Source organism: Diadema setosum, chromosome 1 (genome assembly GCF_964275005.1).
Source record: "Diadema setosum chromosome 1, eeDiaSeto1, whole genome shotgun sequence".
Classification (NCBI taxonomy): Eukaryota; Metazoa; Echinodermata; class Echinoidea; order Diadematoida; family Diadematidae; genus Diadema; species Diadema setosum.
In genome coordinates, this window is record NC_092685.1 from 47,146,805 (window position 1) to 47,165,968 (window position 19,164).

General features: G+C 37.9%; 1 protein-coding gene across 1 annotated transcript; it reads right to left on the reverse strand.

The window, feature by feature from the left end:
• Positions 1–10,331: 10,331 nt before the first annotated feature.
• LOC140236623 (cytochrome P450 2J6-like) lies at positions 10,332–18,173 on the reverse strand. The gene is made up of 6 exons (XM_072316546.1): positions 17,825–18,173; positions 14,933–15,241; positions 14,450–14,731; positions 13,388–13,573; positions 12,354–12,560; positions 10,332–10,608 (listed from the first exon to the last, which is right to left on the reverse strand). Exons 1-6 carry the CDS (start codon positions 18,171–18,173, stop codon positions 10,403–10,405), a joined length of 1,539 nt encoding a protein of 512 aa, XP_072172647.1. The 3' UTR covers positions 10,332–10,402.
• Positions 18,174–19,164: the final 991 nt, after the last annotated feature.

Below are 19,164 nucleotides of genomic sequence, written 5' to 3' on the forward strand. Positions count from 1 at the left end.
AGTGACGTATCAATACAGACGAACGTGTTGACAGGTAAAGTGTAGATTGGGATAGGGCCGAGAGAGATTGTCCGTCCCCTACATGAGAAGCATTACCTCAGTGACTGCAAGAGGAGATGCGATGTCACATTTTTATCTATAACAGCTGAAGAGTTTTCAAACTGATTTCCCTGAAAGATGACCTTGGTGAACCATTACGCTTGATAACGGCAGAGTAAAAAATATCACTAGAGTTCGCGGAATGTCATTTTATACGTGGTAGAAGAATGAAAAGATTCATCAAGCTTATTGAATTGGTACAGTGCCTTCAAGAATTTAATCGACACTGCTATGCATGTTAGGAGTATGGAGTCATGAGGACCGTCAAAAGTGGCTTGACTGAGGTACATAAGAGGAGTTTCTAGAAAGCTCGCATTCTATTGGCTGATGGATTGGTGAGAAGATCATGTGAATGAAAATATATTTTAAAGCCATATACATTATTGATGGCACATGCTCTTTTCGTTCTCCTTTCCAAGAGCTAATGCTATTGCAGCGCGAGGTATTTTGGTGATACCTTTTGCTTGGGCATGTTGCAGAGAGATTTATATCACATATTATATTAGTAAATTTGATTACTGCTTGATTACTGCTACTCGCTGATTTGCGAGTACCTTTTCAGCAAAATTATGCTTTGAGTGTTCCTATATTTTGACACCACAATACCTGTTTAAGAAGTGAACTTGCATCTGCTAAAGACAATAAATTATTCATTTGATGGATTAAATAGGGCTTGGAAAGCAAATATGAAATCGTGAGTGACAGAGCGTGGAACCATTTCTCTATCAATTAATGACATTCATCAGCATCTGATTCTCTTTATGAGCAGATATGCAGTCCGCAAATGCTAGCACAGTCCTGTTTATTCCTCTCTATACAACTATAAGAGAGCTCCATGGTGCACATTTTGAAGAACTATTGAAGAAATCCAAATTTTAGAAAGATTTGCATTTCATCTGTAAACAATGGATCGCAGTCTGACCTATCAAGAGCATTAGAAGGGGGTTCCTGGCAAAGCTCAACTCCAGGTCTAACATCATTCGCAAAGCTGCAGGGAACTGCTAGGGCTCTAGCTACACTCCGAACTGCATGCCCAGTATTTGTTTACTCACTCAGTTGCTGAGTGCACCAGTTTGGGCTGGGAGCTACCATACCAAGCAGGCAGGTGCTAAACTCTGCAATGAGAATAGTCTCTGGCACCCTCAAGTCAACACCTACCCAGTGGATGCCAATTCTATCAAACACAGCTCCCCTTCTCTACGGCGCCAGGAAGATGACCCGTAAGGTTGCCCTACTCTTCAACTCCAAGTCTGACCTTCCCATCCATGAGGACTTGGACAACCTTCCAAAGATGCAACTTAAATCTCGCAAACCTTTCTGGCAGTCAGCGAAGTCCCTTCAAAGGAGCGAATTCAACTTAAACAAAGAATGCCAGAAACTGTGGGAAGGATCTAATTTTGCCAACCAAGAACTCATCGAGGATCCCACGTCAACATCAACTGGATTTGACCTTCCAAGGAAGCACTGGTTGTTAGTTTGTATAGGATCCGCATTGCCAGGGCACACACACACACACACACACACATTACAAAAACACAAATTAAAAACACATCAGATGACGCCCTAGCCTGGCTTGTTAGCCTGGACTTGCCATTTTAAAAACGCATAATGTCATACGGTAAGAAGAAGAATTCGTAAAGTCAATCACTTTGACAAAATAGATTATATATGCCTCAAGAGGTTTCAAGGCATTCAGTGGATGAGACTTCACAGTATAAGAAAGAGAAGAACCCAAAACTAGCTTTGAAAGAAATTCTCTTCAAGTATTATTCTGTTAAGACTCTGCCTACTTTTTGGTGAAAGCAGAATCAATAAACGCATCATATTTGTGAAAGCATTGTTATGGTGGTCCAGTCTCATCGTTGGTCATTGTGAGGACGTCATCAAGAGGACGTCAGCCAGATATATTGATGACCTCCGAGTTCTACTTTTTAACAATTGACACAGTATAGCATTAATGGGGTTTCCTTTTCGATGTGTTTGACAGTAAGCGTTCAAGATTTTAGTTTCAAAAGGGCGCCGGAGAGCGGCATTTTATTATATCGTGGAAGTATTTTTTTTTTTTTTTTAGCTGTTCACACTTTGATGGTGACATTGACGCGTGGAAGGCAATGAAGCCTATCAACCATATAGTCACAAAAGCATTTTCCCCAACAAGACAGTTTTATAGCAGGATTGGCGCCAGTCGATATCAATTCTTTCACTTGTCTCTATGCTGCAATTGAAATACTGAAATACATTTTATATAGAGACAGTTTTAGTATTCAGATAATGTATCAAATGGTATGACACTGTCGAAGGTGGGAAAACAGGATGCGCAAGAGACTGAATAAGATATTGAGGTATGGCATAATATGTTTCATGTGCCATATTTTAAAAAAGACACATTTCCACTAAAATATCATTACAATAACATCACAGATGGTAGGAATTTATAGGCACAGTGTTTTGTTTAATAGAAATTAATCGCAAAACAATTGATTAAGAAAATCAGTGAGATTTATTCTTGTTGAATCATGTCAAAATGTAAGATGTAAGCAATTATTTTTAAGTCCGACAATTTCTATTGTCTGTGTGTGTATGTTACAAAAGGTGTACTTAGTGTGTATGAGGATATGCAAACGTCATTTTGCAATAGTAGTGCTTTATCACTCGCAATTTTTTTTGCATCATTTTCTCTTTTCTCTGCCAGACAGCAGGTTACTGTAAAATTAGTTTCAGTTTCATAAACGACCCATCAAGAAAACGACAAAATCACATTTTCTTATTGCAGCTAAACGGTAAGGTACCAACAAAATAGATATTCTAAATAAATACCTTTGTGTAAGTTTTTAGAATATAATTTATGTTGGAGAATAACAATTACTTGTACCTCGACAAGTTCCGCAACTCAAGCCTAATTTCTCAATTCTGCGATTGTTAATGCATTTTATTGTCGATCCATGGACAAGATTGTACCACCTTCGTGAATTCGGGCCTCGGTACTCTTCACATTAAGACCAATAGGTTATTTATCGAGATGTGAGTATAGTGTGTAATTTGCGTGTGGAGTAAAACATTGGACCGACGATAATTTGTGTATGTGGGACCACGTGTCTAAACAAATACAGTATTGCAGAGTTCAATATTAATGCAAATTGGCATTCTTTTAGGTTTCTTTTGTGATCAATATCTAACAACTTGTTGTTCGGCCTAGCTACATGCCACCCCATCCCTACCCACTTCACAGCGTGATACAACACTGTAAATCAAAATGAAAGTACATTTGTATATATATATATATATATATATATATATATATATATATATACAAGTCATCAAATCAAGATTGGCTATTAATGCATTCCCTGCATTCCTGTGTTGTGACTTTATTATTGCTATTTCTAGTACTGCCAATACGCGGAACAACTACAATATATATATACACACATATATATACACACACATATATATATATGTGTATATATATGTATATGTATATATATACATCAACTATATATATATATATATATATATATATATATATATATATATATACATATATATACACATATATATATACATGTATATATGTACATATATATATATATATATATATATATATATATATTGTGTGTGTGTGTGTGTGTGTGTGTTACTGAGCAGTTTTTCTGGTTTATTTCAAGTTGTAATAAACAGATGGTAGCTCTTCCTGAAATCTACAGGAACTGTTACATCATCAAGTTTCTCTAGTAGGACTTTACTAATCTTATAAGCGATCATATAAGTTCTGTTTCATTAGCACTGTCAGAGAAATTAAGGTGACGTTTAATTGCCCCACTTATCATGATGCACTTCTCACTTTGCCCCACTTTTCATGGTGCCCTATAGTCACTTTGAATTTTACAATGAATTGGACTTACAAAATGTAATATATTGCCAAATCAAAATCTTCTAATTTCGTTAAAAAAACTGGAAGTGGTCTTTCCATATCACTTTGCCTGTGACATATTTTATAATAACAGTTTGACTTCGTTAGTATTAACAACCACGGAGACATGTCCGGTATTAGCTGCAAACAAATAATTGGGTTTTGCCAGGGTATCTAAGTGAATAATGCCAATATTGCTACGAGAACAAATTTTCTGGCAGTTCATGGACAACACTCCCACGTTTTACTTTAAAATCGTTGTCATTGTCGCTTCTGGTACGCGAGTGCTTACGAACTGATTGATCTCCTATATGTGTCTTGTAATGCTACGTTTCCACAAATATCAAAGTATTGATCCCTCTTCTGTATGGAGAATTGTTTTCTTGCGTTACCGTTTGCTCTCTTTCTTTTTTTTTCAAAGGAATATGCTACTCAAAGAAGAATATGACAAGTTCCAAATAGGCTGATATTCGAGAGCGTATGGTATATGAGTAACCGGATATCACATCCCGATGGATATCTGTTGCAATAAACCACCCCCTTGGGAAAGTTAGGACGCAGCAATCTTACATCATCAGCCTTTAGAAGGGAATTTTGCAGTCTGCAACATTCGTGGAAATCTCAATACAGTCCGACCTCTCCTATCCGGTCTGCCTTTATCCGGATCTCTCTATTATACGGATGCGATCGTGGCGTGATTTTTTTTCTTTCGTATAATAGTCTAATTACGGGGATATGGTGGATTTCGAACCCAAACAAATTGCTGCACAAACCCACATGAATGAAATACTATTCCTAACATAATTAAAATACATTTTCTTCTAAATAACAGGCATTCAGACATTCACTACCCCAAATTTTGGGCTGAAAGCAAAGAAAGAGTTTCAATGTACGCTATACCTGCTATAGGTAACATGTGCATGTACAGGTACATTATGAGGCTACCATTGGTCCTAAGCAGTTGCGTGTATTAAAGGGGCCCTGAAAGCCAAATGCATGTTGATTAGTGTTGATTTATGATACCCTCAACATCACTTTTGCGGTAAAACAAACATCTAGAAACATTCCATATATTTTTAACGATTTTTTTTTCTATTTTTCTTCAGATTACTTGGGAACGCCCACAAAAAATCCTTCCAAACCAATCAATATTAATATTCTTGAGATGACATCATCTGTCAATCATTGCTTAATTACTGAAATGTTTAACAAAAGACCTTGGAATGCACCGTCCTCTCGACTCAGCATAACTTGCATGTTTCTGTCATATTAATGTGACTAACAAAAGACATGGCGAGGGCACATGCAAGTTATGCTGAGTCGAGGGGAAGGTGCATTCCAGTGTCTTTTGTTAAACATTTCAGTACTTTAGCAAAGAATTACAGATGAGGTCATCTCAGGAATATTAATATTGATTGGTCTGGAAGGATTTTTTTTTGTGGGCGTTCGGAAGTAATCAGAAGAAAAATAGAAGAAAAAATCATTAAAAATATATGGAATGTTTCTAGATATTCGTTTCACCGCAAAAGTGATGTTGAGGGTATCATAAAGCAACACATATCAATGTGCATTTGGATTTCAGGGCCCCTTTAAGCATTGAGTCCCGACTAGTCCCGACTAGTAGAGGTCGGACTGTATCAGCATTACGCCTACAGAATAACTCCAGTCCACTCAACTGTCTCGTTTAATATGTAGTTGGTGTATGAGGTAGAAAACGAGCCGACAGCTGAAACGCCTTTACTCACATCAATAGCTGACACCACAAGCGATCTCCTCAGACTCTCCCTTTTTACCGCCACCTTCTTACCTTTACAACATTTTGGTGTGGAAAAACGACTTCTCAGCCAGGATTCAAACCTACAGTAACTACTTCATCATCAAACTGTCAATCAATCAGTTCTTGATTTCTGTGTTGGTTCTGTCATCAGCGTTACCCGTAACAACACATCGATCATTACCCCCTATTAAAAACTTAGTATTTTGAAAAAAAGATATATCATGGGATAGATCAAGATGCCATTAAAACCTCCAACATTACTGTAGACTCCTCGTCTGTGTTTGCTGACATCATGCGACATAGGTTCTCCTCAATCATTTCTTGAGGTGCATCAAGCGTTTAAGGCAATCTATACAGGGCGGCGCAGCCGTGCAGCCGTGGGGGCTCGCCCCCCCCCCCCCCCACTTTTTGTGCACCATACAAAGGAATACATAAGATGTCATCACTTTGGGCCCCCACACTTTTTTCAACCCGGAAGTACGTAAGAGGCACTACAATGGGAGGGGAGAGAATGAGCTGAGGACCTTTTTTTTTTTTTTGCTTGTCAACTGAAGAAACCCGGAAGTGGACGGGTAGAGATGAGCTGAGGATCTTTTTTTTTTTTTTTTTTTTTTTTTTGCTTGTTAGCTCATGAAACCCGGAAGTGGGCCCCCACACTTTTGAAAACAGTGCGCCGGCCCTGCTACAGTTCCCCTTATTGAAATGCTTTTACTTTCCTTCCATTTATCACATTTCTATACTATGACAGCATGGCCTGAAGGTTTATTGATGACTTCGACAAGATACCTCATTCGGTTGTCATGGTGTATTGGCCCTTGTTTCTTTGTATCATATTATTTCCGTATTTTCAGAAAATTCGTAATGATTTATATTTTCTTAATTTTTCTGACAGTGCTAATGAAACAGAACTTACATGTTCGCTTATGAGGTTAGAATAGTCCTAAAGAAGTTAGAGGCAGGCCCCGATTAGAGTCAATGTAGGAGAGGTAAAAATTATCTAAACGATGTCGACGGACGTTTTAAGTTCAATGAGCACTTCCAACAGTGCAGGTAGGGCTTTTGAAGAAGGCTACACTCTTTAAAATATTGGGTAAATTTAGTTGGGTAATTGATGGTTGGTAAAAAAAAAAAATCATCATTCTGGGCAATTATCGCCTAATTGAGCTTTTAGGTGATTAAACCAACATTGGGAAATTATTCTTACTTAAATATTGGGCAAATATTTACCAACAGAATTGGTAATGAAAAGTTGGGTACTTTTTTCCCCGCTGTTGTGTAAGTGACGCATTCCCTTTGCGTGTTGGGTAATTTTTGTTGGGCAGCTGATACTTGGGTAGAAATTCGCCTTATAATTTACCAACATTATTTTGCACATTAAGCCTGGGTATTTCTTACCAGTACTTGGATAATTTTGTTACGTTCCTTTATAAGTTGGTAAATTTTGATGGACAAGTAAAACAGTCTGTGCGTGTACGCGTGTATGTGTGTATGTATGTGACGGTGTGTGTGTGTGTTTGTGTGTGGTATAGGCCTACGTATGGAAGGATGGCCGAACCTTACGATTTTGTAGGGGGTACCAAGAATTACTATAGGGTGTTCCCCGTTTTCGGAATGGGAGGGGGGAGGACAACACACACACACACACACACACACACACACACACACACACACACACACGGTTTTGTATATATATATATATATATATATACATATTATAATTAATGTATATAAGCAAGAGCTACATTGTGGACGTATTTTGACATAATTTTCTTACGTTTCCCTTTATTCTGTCAACACCGGAGGGGCTAAAAAAATCAACATTGTGGGAGTATCTGTCTGTGTAAGCAAACTACAGGATACTCCTACAATATTGCTAGTTTGTGTTTTGTGTGTGCGTACGTGCGTGTGTGTGTCGGTTTGCGTGCGAATAGTTAGATGACACAATTTGAAACCCGTATGCCTGACTGGACTTGCTTACCACCTCATTCCAGATTAAAACCCAGTAACTAAAACATTGAAATTTTGATACCAGTTGATACCAGTTGGTTTCTATTGGTTTCTACTGTTTTGTTTTTGTTTTGTTTGTTTGTTTTTTTTTTGCTCATGAATATTCATAAGCTATTCAAATTCTCTTCGTGAAATAGATAAAATATTGTTAAATTTAATGTTTTTTATGATTTCAATAAACTCTGAAATGTCTGAAATGTATTAGAAATTTATTGAATATTATTGCCGTGATATTCACAATTTCAACTTGTACCTTTGATGAGGTATTTTCATATTTTTATAATAAAAGTGTAATCTACATGGTAACAATGTCTTAAAGCATTACAACTAAATGGCCCTATATATGTGAATGAAAAAATATACCTGGTACTAACTAGGTCTAGGATGTAGGCTATGCCTAGATGTACTTGTATAAGCTTTACGACTAGTGATAGGTTAGATATGAACAATGTCTTGACATACACATGTTCTGGTGAAGACCCATACATCAAATAGTTCAACACAAAATTAATTTTCTCAACAATATCTAATTGGGTAAAATTGGTTGGGCAAATGATTACCCAACTCAAAATATAACCAACGGCTGGGAAATTGCAAGGTTGGGTAAAGTTTGATTGGCCAACATCTGATGGGCAATTTAATTTGCCCAACCACATAGCAAACTCATTACCCAACATTAGTTGGGCAGATTTTAACCAATAGTTGTGGGAACAGTATGTTGCCCAGTGTTGGTTAAAAGTTGGGCATTTTTTGCCCAACTATTTGAAGAGTGCACGTTAATGCCTCTGACTCTGAAGTGATGAACAAGGTAACTTGTGTAATTTCATATACGTTCGTATCTGATATGTCTGCACCTGCACTTACAATTTAATCTGATTTTCGCATACTGTTCACCACATGATTATTCACGTTATCCATCTGATTAATATTCATTATGTTACATTTTACCTCTCTGAACTTTTTAAGTAGAAGACTTAATTCGCAAACACCTATTTGATAAGAAAAGTACCTTAAGTTATACGTCAGCAATATTGATTTTTCTTTAGTTTCGTTTCACGATTAATCTGCGCGCTCAACAGGTAGTGGGTTTGTGTATTGTTATGATACTTTGATATCTTTAAGCCATTTTTTCGGGGGAGGGGGGGGGGAGGGAGGGGCAAAATATGTTTGAGACCTGCATACTCCCATTTCCCCCAATGCTGGGCCAATGAGACACACACACACACACACACACACACACAGACACATACACAAACGAATACATTACATATGTTGTAAACGTTAGCATACATATTATATATATATATATATATATATATATATATATATATATATACATATATATATATATATATATATATATATATATATATATATATATATATATTTATGTATACGTATATATGCATAGAGATTATGCATACATGTATGTATATTGAGAAAAGAAATAAGTAAAGGAACGATACCTTATTTTTCTCTCTTCCTTAGAGAATAAGAGTACCAATCATTTCTTATTTGATATGACGTAGACAATTATTACTTCCTTATGAATAACTGAACTAAATTTTCCTCAATAATTAATCAGGCTCCATTTGATACATTTTGGTGTGACGTCTTAACAGCTGCTGACATAACATTTTGCCAATGCAAACATATATCACGTAATAGATTACTGAAGTTACTGTCTGTATGACATTGAGTACAACGGATTAACCATTGTGGTAACCTATGGGCTTTATACAGCACATATCCCGTTGGTACTGTGGATGTTGACGAACTCAAATCTCTCGAACAAATACAACTTTTGTACACACGTTTGATAAGGAGATAGAACAAACTGCAACTGCCGAGTGGAGTGCACACTGGTCAAACAAGGCAATCCCTGCATATAGCATGGCAGTATTGAATAATAAATATGAGGCACATCCATAAGAGCGTATATAAAGTAAGGCACAAACTTTGCTAAAACATGGCCGTCGTCATTCATTAAATGAATCGTTACGGATTGTGGAAAAGAAAACACCCAATAATCATCGCTCTGCGTAAAAAGGATATTCTAGAGATTACATCATCAGTTTAGATCCAAGAGTAGTTAATAATCGATGTTACTTTTTATACATCTTCTCTTTGGTTAGCATTTTTGTTTATCCACTTAGGGTAACAACAACAGCTGCACTGAATGAACCTGAACCGAACAGTTTCAAAAGAGAACAAATACATATCACGCTAATTAAAAGTAGAGCAAAACCTTTCCATGTTCTCTTTGTCATAAACTCGCTTTCTCTTTTACTAGACTTAAATATCACACGAATTAGTTTATAGATTACAAAGTACCCTGTATCAGCATTTCATTGAAACATTTTACTCAAAATACCTCCAAACTTAAATAAAAACAAATATATTCACAATTTTTTAAAACTTGTTTACACAAATAACAACGCCATGAGTTCTTTCTGGTAGAACATTTTGTGCGAACCAACCGACAGAGATTTTGCATTTGACTTTTGACAAAAATATTGATGAAATACAAGTCCCTTATTAACCGTTTTGAGCATCAGAATATGGAAACTGCGAAAAGTCTCTTGATTTTATTACGTGATAACGCCACACTAATGCGCAGCATAATGCTCCCCCAGTGGCCGTGGAGTGGCGATCATTTTGTAGTCGTGAGGTTTGCACGTCAGGCCTCCAGCGGGTGCCAGGTTGACTGAGGCGGGTCCTCCGGGCGCAGACAGCGAGTAGCGGTGGAGGACGTGCGACACGAACGTGAACCTTTCTACTTGGGCAATCTGCTCTCCAACACAGGCTCGTCGACCTGGGGTGTGTGTAAGGATATAATGATGATGATGATAATAATAACAATAGTAATGATAATAATAATAATAATAATAATAATAATAATAATAATAATAATAATAATAATAATAATAATAATAATAATAATAAGGTCTTATTTACCCAGGGTAGACTCTTCAGTGTTGCCACTGCTCTACCAGAGGGCCCTGCTATTATTATTACCCTAGCGTTGCCAGGTACCCATTTATACACCTGGGTCGAGAGGGACACAGTGGGTAAAAACATCTTGTCCAAGGACGTAAGCACTGGGCGGGATTCGAACTCGGGTCCTCCGATCGGGAGTTGGAAGTCTTATCCACTATGCCACAGCGCCCCCACAATAAACAGTCGATGACAAAATTAGTCAATTAGTCTTTTTGATTTTTTTTCTTGTTCGCTATTTAAAAAGTAACAAGCCTCTCTTATCTTTGACCTCTTTTCATCTATACTTCTTTGATAAAGTTATGAACGTTCTTACTATAATTAGTATTTCGGTTCTATTTCACGTTCCCCTCGTTTAAAATGGATATCAAAATTGCCAATCATCACCAGAACGACGTGAATATACAAACGAATTTTGTGATGAGTGCATTTCGTGATCATTTTTGTCCAAAAAAAAAAATGGAACTCACTCGATATGTTGATCGAGAAAAAAAGCACCAAAATCTTTCGGAAGAATTCAGCTTTCCTAAGTTGTGACTCTCTCTGACGTGGGTATGGAAGCTTATAATTGGCACCGAAAGGACGAGGTAATTCCTCATCTTCTCGGCCTTCTCGGCAACGAGAACACGAGATCAGAGAGAGGGAGGGAAACAAGAGTCGGCAATAAACATAATCAACACCTCTTGTCTGCTCCTCCCTTATTTTACGTACCCGAAACATACGATATACAACGCAAGTCTTTCCGACCTCTTTGCAAAGACTATGGGGTCCGAGAAGGCGAGTTGGGTGATCTCGTCTTTCTCAACTTCTAGGGTCCGAGAAAGAAAGAAGACTTGATCTCGTAGTCATATCTCTCTTTCTCGCCTTTGTCGGACCTAAAGAAGGAATTCTCTCGTCCTCTTGGTGTCATTAGCGAACTTAAGATTTGCGACGCAAACGCAAAGACGACGTTATTTAGACTAAAAATGGTGTTCTGCGCATGAGCGAGACAGCTGTGTCCATTGTACAAGGGGGGGGGGGCTGCGGGGGCTGCGTCGTCTTAGCGTTTCCGTCGCAGATCTAAAACTCGCTATTTGAGAAGATGTGATCTCTAGCTCATCTTTGGTTAAAGGGATGGTATAGTATCGGTCGCTGTGAAGATTCAACTTTGAACTTCTTACGAGACATTTAGAAAACACTTCATGAAATGTTACAGAGCACACAATTCTAAGAGGAATTCAAAGTTTATTTGATGAAAATCGGTGTTGAAATGGCTGAGATATCCAAAAACAAAGTAAATCAAAGAGATCCTAATAAACGGTGGGCCTCACCTTTTATTATGATCGCTTTGTTTTCAATATCTCTGTCATTTCAAAACCAATTATCATAAAGTAAACTTTGAATTCCTCTTTGAACTATTATGCTCTTTCATGTTTTATTAGAGGGTTCCCATTATCTCAATTTTTATCATTAAAAAACAAACAAACTGGAAACCTGAAATCCCATCTCACCAAAACTGTACCATCCCTTTAATGTTATGTCATAAAGAAGCGAAAAGTCGTCAAGTGACACTGTGATATGTACCGATGCCGAACTGTGTGCTAACTCTCTCCAGTAGAGACGGGATAATCTGACCCTCAGCATCCACGAAGCGCATGGGGTCAAATACATCCGGGTTAGGAAACGTTTTGGGGTCATGGCATACGGCCCATAGGTTCGGCATGACCACGCTTCCCTTCGGGATGTCGTAGCCATGTAATGTTGTATCTTCTTTGGCCCCATGGGGAACACCTTAGCAAGGAATACGGAAACCAGAGAAAAGTTCAGGTAAGAAAAAAGGCACGTTTTGCTCACCATACCTAATTATGGCATCGTTATCATTAATATTTTGTGTAGTACTTGTTATAAAGTCATCATCATTATTATTATCATCATCGACACGTCGTAGTTTGTGTCACGATTAATATCAGTACCATGAATACCACTGTTGTACCACAATATAATTTGCACATACAATGTAATTTGCACATGCAAACAACTTATTTATTATCAGTTAGAGAGCGTTAATCCAGCAAAGAGAATAACTAATTGATAGGAAACTCGTATATTGCAACTTTGTTTCCGATCACTTCAGATTTCTTTTTAAACGTCACATCGACGCAACAGATCATGGTTCATGTAGTTTTCATGAACCAGAACCAATTTACTACAATTTATTACTATCGGAATTCGTGGCATGAATTATGCACATAAAAATGCAGTAATAAACATACAACATTGCATATTTGATAAATACACACAGGGCAACCCTGTTTACTGATTTTACGGTAATTTCTCAAAATCCAAGTAAGCTGGTATAATTATGTCCCTTGGGGAATGTTAACATAATTTCTTCTACTTTGGTCGATCTCATTTCATGGTGTCCCATTCTCTTCATAGGTGCATCTTTTATGTTCACTGTATGCTGCAAGTAGGATCATAATGTGTGTTTACGAAACCTTTGGTATCTCGGAGCATGTGTCATGACGCATATTTCAGATATCATCAAAACGTCGAGGAACAACTAAGAGTCGTATCGTCATAATGTGTTAATGTGAATGAGTAATTTGAATTAATACCGAAGGTTGCGATGCATGAGTATCGCATACTCTCGGCCAGGAAAGCTTGGGTGTAAACGAGGTATGGTTTGTCCGAGATAGCGGGCATGCGATCCCTCCCCACCACTCGGTCTAGCTCTTCCTGCACCTTGGCCTGTAGGTCCACGAATTTCGTGAGGTGGAGCAGGGCCCACTTGATGGATGTAGCTGTCATAATCACAAGACACAAGTGGAAATAATGAGCATGCTGTTCGTACACACACTTTTTTAACTGTTTTTTTTATATCGTTCTATATCAATTGTTTTTACAATGATACGACTACAAATAATGTTTTTGTGTAGATCCATTCAAATAAACAAGCAAAAATTATATTAACATCTACAAATGAACAGTGTTACAATACATAACGATTTAGATATAAATCTTACAGTGTAAAATTTACCTTGCTCAACTTGATCAATACTTTTTACCAGGTCAGCATGTTTTTCAAGGTGTTCTTATAGACAATCTAATTACTATACTCCGTTCTCTGAACACTAAGGGGGTGTTGCAAGAAAGTTGCAATTGATTGCAAGTTGCAATAGATCTATCTATTGCAAAATTGCAATAGATATTTGCAATTAATCGCAACTCGACTTTCTTGCAACACCCCCTTAATCACATATGAGTGTAGAAAAACGCTTATATGGCCGTTGACATAACGATCATACTCACAGCGATAAGGAAACACAATGCAGCGAAGTCAATTCTATACAGTGTTCAAATAGTCCACATTCTACACGGCGACAAAACATAATGATGCGCTATTGAAAATCACAGAGGGTATATACTCGGTATATCGCTAGTAGCATTATAAACACTTTCTTTTTTTCACGAATGTTTTTTTTTTTTTATTTCGCTCTTTTGGCTCAACATAAAGTGGTATTTTCTCATATTAACCAAATTCTTCATCGTGCATGCAGAAGGATTGACAATTGAATCATTTAAAAATGCTCTTCCATGGACGAAAATGGACAAAATATTTCAGCCTGCATGAATTTTTCAAATTGGTGAAATGGATGGTCGCATTTATGACAACATACTTGTTGTGTCTGTTCCCGCGGCAAAGATGTCTGCCATGAAGTGAATCAGTTGCTTGTCGGTGAACCCTGTAGGAGAGCTGTCTTTTTCGGTCTTCCTCTTGTCGATTTCCTGGAGGAAACAGTCAATGATGTCCTCTGGTTTTCGATCCGGAGAGAATTGCTGTCTGTGTTTCAGGCACTCTTTCAAGAATAGGCCGTTCTCTAGGTGACGACTAGCGTCGTTGAGGGCGCCGTAACCGCTGTACGGGACATACTTTAAAATACCGAGATAGTTGATCAAACCTTTAAGACAGGGAGAAAGAGACAGGGAGAGGGCGGTTGGGGAGCGAAAACCACTTTCTTGTATTTTACGATGAACAACATCATTCAAATTTTCAGGTCAGGGTGACGGGAGACAGTCGACTAATACAGCAGTTTAATTGTGTGTTTTTTTTCAACAACAACAAAACCAACAACAGCAACAACTTTTATTAAGATCATTACCTCCTACGTTGGCGAGTTCAAACACCTTGTCAAGGGCATGGACGAATTCACAAAAGTCAGGATTATCGTAGGAGAAACGCCGTCCAAAGCCAAATTTGCATGTCACATTACAAATGGCCATTCCCACGGAGTCTGTGGGGTCAAAGGGCCCCTTTAACTTGGCCCACTCGTCCACGAAGTGCCCCGCTTCACACTCGATGGCTTCTGTCACTACCCCGTGCGCCCGACCCATGCCGAAGTTCCGCAGGACGCGTAGGGCAAACCGCCGCTGCTCCTTCCAGTGGTTTTCGTAGAAACAGGTGGCAACTCCTGAGATGAAATCAGAAAAAAAAGCAAGGCTATTGACTTCGTTTGGTATCATTCTTATTGCTGTTACTTTCATTATTAGTAGTAATATTGTTATTATTATTATTATTATTATTATTATCATTATTATCATTATTATTGTTATTATTATTATTATCATCATTACTATTATTGTTACTATTATCACCATCATGATCATTATGGTCATATTTATATTATCATTATCATCATTAACATCATCATTATCGTTAAACATGACTACCAGCAACTATAACCTTTCGGGCAAGCAGTTGCATTTGCTAAAATCACCAACCCAAACTTTATGTTGATCATCTTCTCGGTATTCATTTTAATTCAATTCAATTATCATCAATTATCATCAATTATCAATCATCAGCTTTCATCATTTCATCAATTATCATGGTACAAACCACAAACCAAGGGGGATCTTTAAGGGAATGACATCCAGTTATCCTCCTTCTATTTCATCACAACTGACCGGCAAAGTTTCTCCCCTTTGAATTTAATGCACACCGATTATTCAGCGTTTTGAGTATTAAAGAGTCTTTTGCGTGCTGTACACAAACTTTTTCACACCAGCTGAAGAAATCGTTTAATCCCGTATGCGTATGTTCAGGGAAATTTACGTTATCCAAAGCGTAAATACTGTCCAAAACTCTTGAATCGGAATCAACTCGACTCTTTTTAACTCCTACTAATTTTGTTTAAACACGTCCCTCTACAGAGATGCTACCTGTTATTCTGTTGCAGTATTTTCTATGCGTGTTTTTTTTTTTCAAAAGTATTGCAGGTTTCATAGAAAATACTGGTTTCTCACCTTTTACCTTGCATCACGTAACGTATCAATAGCAAGAAAGGTGGACATACTACGTTTCACCAAAAATGCGCCTTTTTCAGCCCCTTGGAATACTGCAGTGCTGTTTTTCAAGGGTCGGCACCCATGCCTCTGATTAACCACTGCATCTCAGCTTTCCCATCTACAATTAATGTCTACACTAGTATAAAAAAGTATTCACTCCAAAGCTTTTCACGCCGCATTCATTTATTGAATCGCTCCCTCTCTCGTCCGTAAAATGTGTATGTACACATTGACAAAGGGCTGCGTTCGAGTTCTGTGAGGGATGCATGTAGCTTATATGTGCCATGTCCAAGTTGAGGAAAAGAGGTTTGCGGTAACACTGCATGTGTATTTAGTCCTTGAAGGGACCGTTGTTTGGCCAAAAAAACAAAACAAAAACAAAACAAAACGAAACAAAACAAAACAAAACAAAACAAAACAAAACAAAAGAGGAGATGAGTGGAGGAGGGAAACGACAAAGGAAGAGGGTAAGGAAGGCAAATTGTGACGGATTGTGACCTGGAGACGGAAGTTGCACCAGTGGAGACATGAGAATAGGAGACAGGGAGAGTAAATGCAAGAAAGAATAGAGTGAAAATCAGGTGAAGTGTTTGGAAATCATGGGGGATGAAACAGAACTGAGTGAGGAGAGGAAGAAGTTCCAGTCTCTTCCTGTTATTCCTCCCACACCTATCCTTTTTTTTTCTTTTTTCTTATTTTTTTTCTTTTTACAAAAGAGCTGCCTCGCGTTTGATTGTGTAAGTGCATATTTCTCTCTTTTTGTGTGTGTGTGTGTGATTATGTACTTTTTTTTTAAAGGCAATATGCCTAGTTTAGTAAGTTAAGCAATGAGTTATTTTGTATTAGGAGACTGCAAACTACAAGCACTGGTTACAGCTCGTTATTCCGAAGGTTTGTTATTCCGAAGGCTCTTCAGTCCGAAGATTCCTTATTCCGAAGGTTCGTTTTTCCGAATTTCATTTTCGGATGAACAAATCTTCGGAATAACGAACATTCGGAATAACGCCACAAATGTTCGGATTAACGAACCCTTTTTCATTTTCGGATTAACGAACCTCTAGGTATAGGGAATTTGCGTGTTTCGGATTAACGAACCTTCGGAATAACGAACCTTCGGAATATCGAACCTTCGGAATAACGAACAGCACCCATCACACATATACTATAAAGGGTGGTTGTTCCTTGCTGGATGCAAGGGTAAGCGATATATTGCTCTATGCAAAGCATGTTGCAGCCTAATTGTATCTGTGACGTAGCATTAAAGATTGCCAACCAGGCTAAACAGTGGAAAATATTGGTTCTTAAACGCGAGTCCCTCGAAGAAAATCCCCATGAATGGATGAGAAGTATATTTAGAAATGGAGAAAATTCTTCTCAATCTATCTTACTGAATTATCTGAAACAGAATGACATATAACAGACTAACAGAATAACTGCAAGAATGAGTCTAATTATAATGTAAAGTAAACCCCACAAAACCCTCAGCAATCCCAACTTGACATCTAATTTATCCTTTAAAACAACTGGGGAAGCTGTCAGTGAACTTGCATAGAACGACAGGTGCAGGCAGCCTATACGACCTTCTGCTAGTCACGCTTTATTCCAGCTGACCGCAACTGATAATAACTGGTGACATTATAAGTGATATTGATAGTTACTGCCACCGTTACTCTCCTAAAAGCATTGTTTGTTTTAATCATTATTACCTTGTCCGTTACTGTAAAGCTCCAAAGATGCTATTCTTGGCCTGTCATTGCAGGTGTCGTCACTTCTCGAAAAGGCTTCTTTGATAGTGTCATAGTCGTTCAGAAAGACCGCGTGGTGATCTCCAAGATTACCACTGAAAACCGTCCCGTAACGCCTCGACATCTCTCGGATGGCAATGGCAGGATTTTTCGGATCGATGTAAGGCAGAATGCCGAAAATCGGCACACCAATCGGGCCCGGGGCCAAGCGGTACTTCCACCATCGTGAGTTCCGTACGAACCAAATCGCAGAGAGCACCAAGCTAATGAACAATAAGGTGACGGCGTAGGGATCATTAACAAGTTCCATTTCTGTCAGTTCCCTTTGTCAGTTAACTGCTTCACTCAAACGAAGAGCACTTTTCAGCAATGTGCATGAAAAGTTTGGCATAACATGTGAACCTTTCACCGTTGAATTCCAATTAAGTACTCCGCCATACAAAACAATGTACCGTATCAGCAACTTTAGATGAACGTTTTGCCAAAAGCCAATCTGAATTATCTGTTCTTCAGAATTTTCCACAATGTACACATTTACAAAGCACGTCAAAGCAATTACCTCCCTTCTTTTACAATGGCTGCGAATCAGAGGTAGCACGAGCTAAATATATGTCTCCGTAAACAAATTCCAAAAGGACCTCTCTGGAATTCGCCTATCTGATGATTTGGGCTATTATTAGTAAGCTGAAGTTAAACTTAACTCGTTATATAGAACTCTAGATAAGGAATACCCCGTTTCTTCAGGATTATCCCCTTCATACCTTTGGCAAACTCGGGGTACCGCCAGATAGACTTAAAACAATTATATTGCTATATGTTTGGGAGTTGCTTCGCAAAGACGGTACAATATTTTGCCTTCTACATAGCAAACTATTCAGAAATCTGGAAAGACTGTGGGTTGTAGAAAGCGGATTTTAGAAGGATACTGAGTTGAGGTGAATTTTGCTTGTGAGCTTTCAGAATTGAACAGAGTTGTGTGATAGAGAACCTTTAATCTTTAACCTATGTGATTATCAAACTGGTTTGAAGCCCAGTCATCATGTTTGAATAGATTGATTTATTAGTGCTTTGCATGCATTTGTTGACCGTAGAAACAAATGGAAAATGTGTAGTGCTAACAAAATGAATGATGAGAAATAATATGATGGTTAATCCTTTAACTGACAGCATGAGATGATCAGAAGAATCTGTTTACATTATCGTCTTCTAAGTAAGGTACCGTATTTAGCATGTCAAATAGACTTCCAGATTATTTGTTCTATTTTTAAAGAAGAAAACTCATTATTTGTTATTCGAGATCA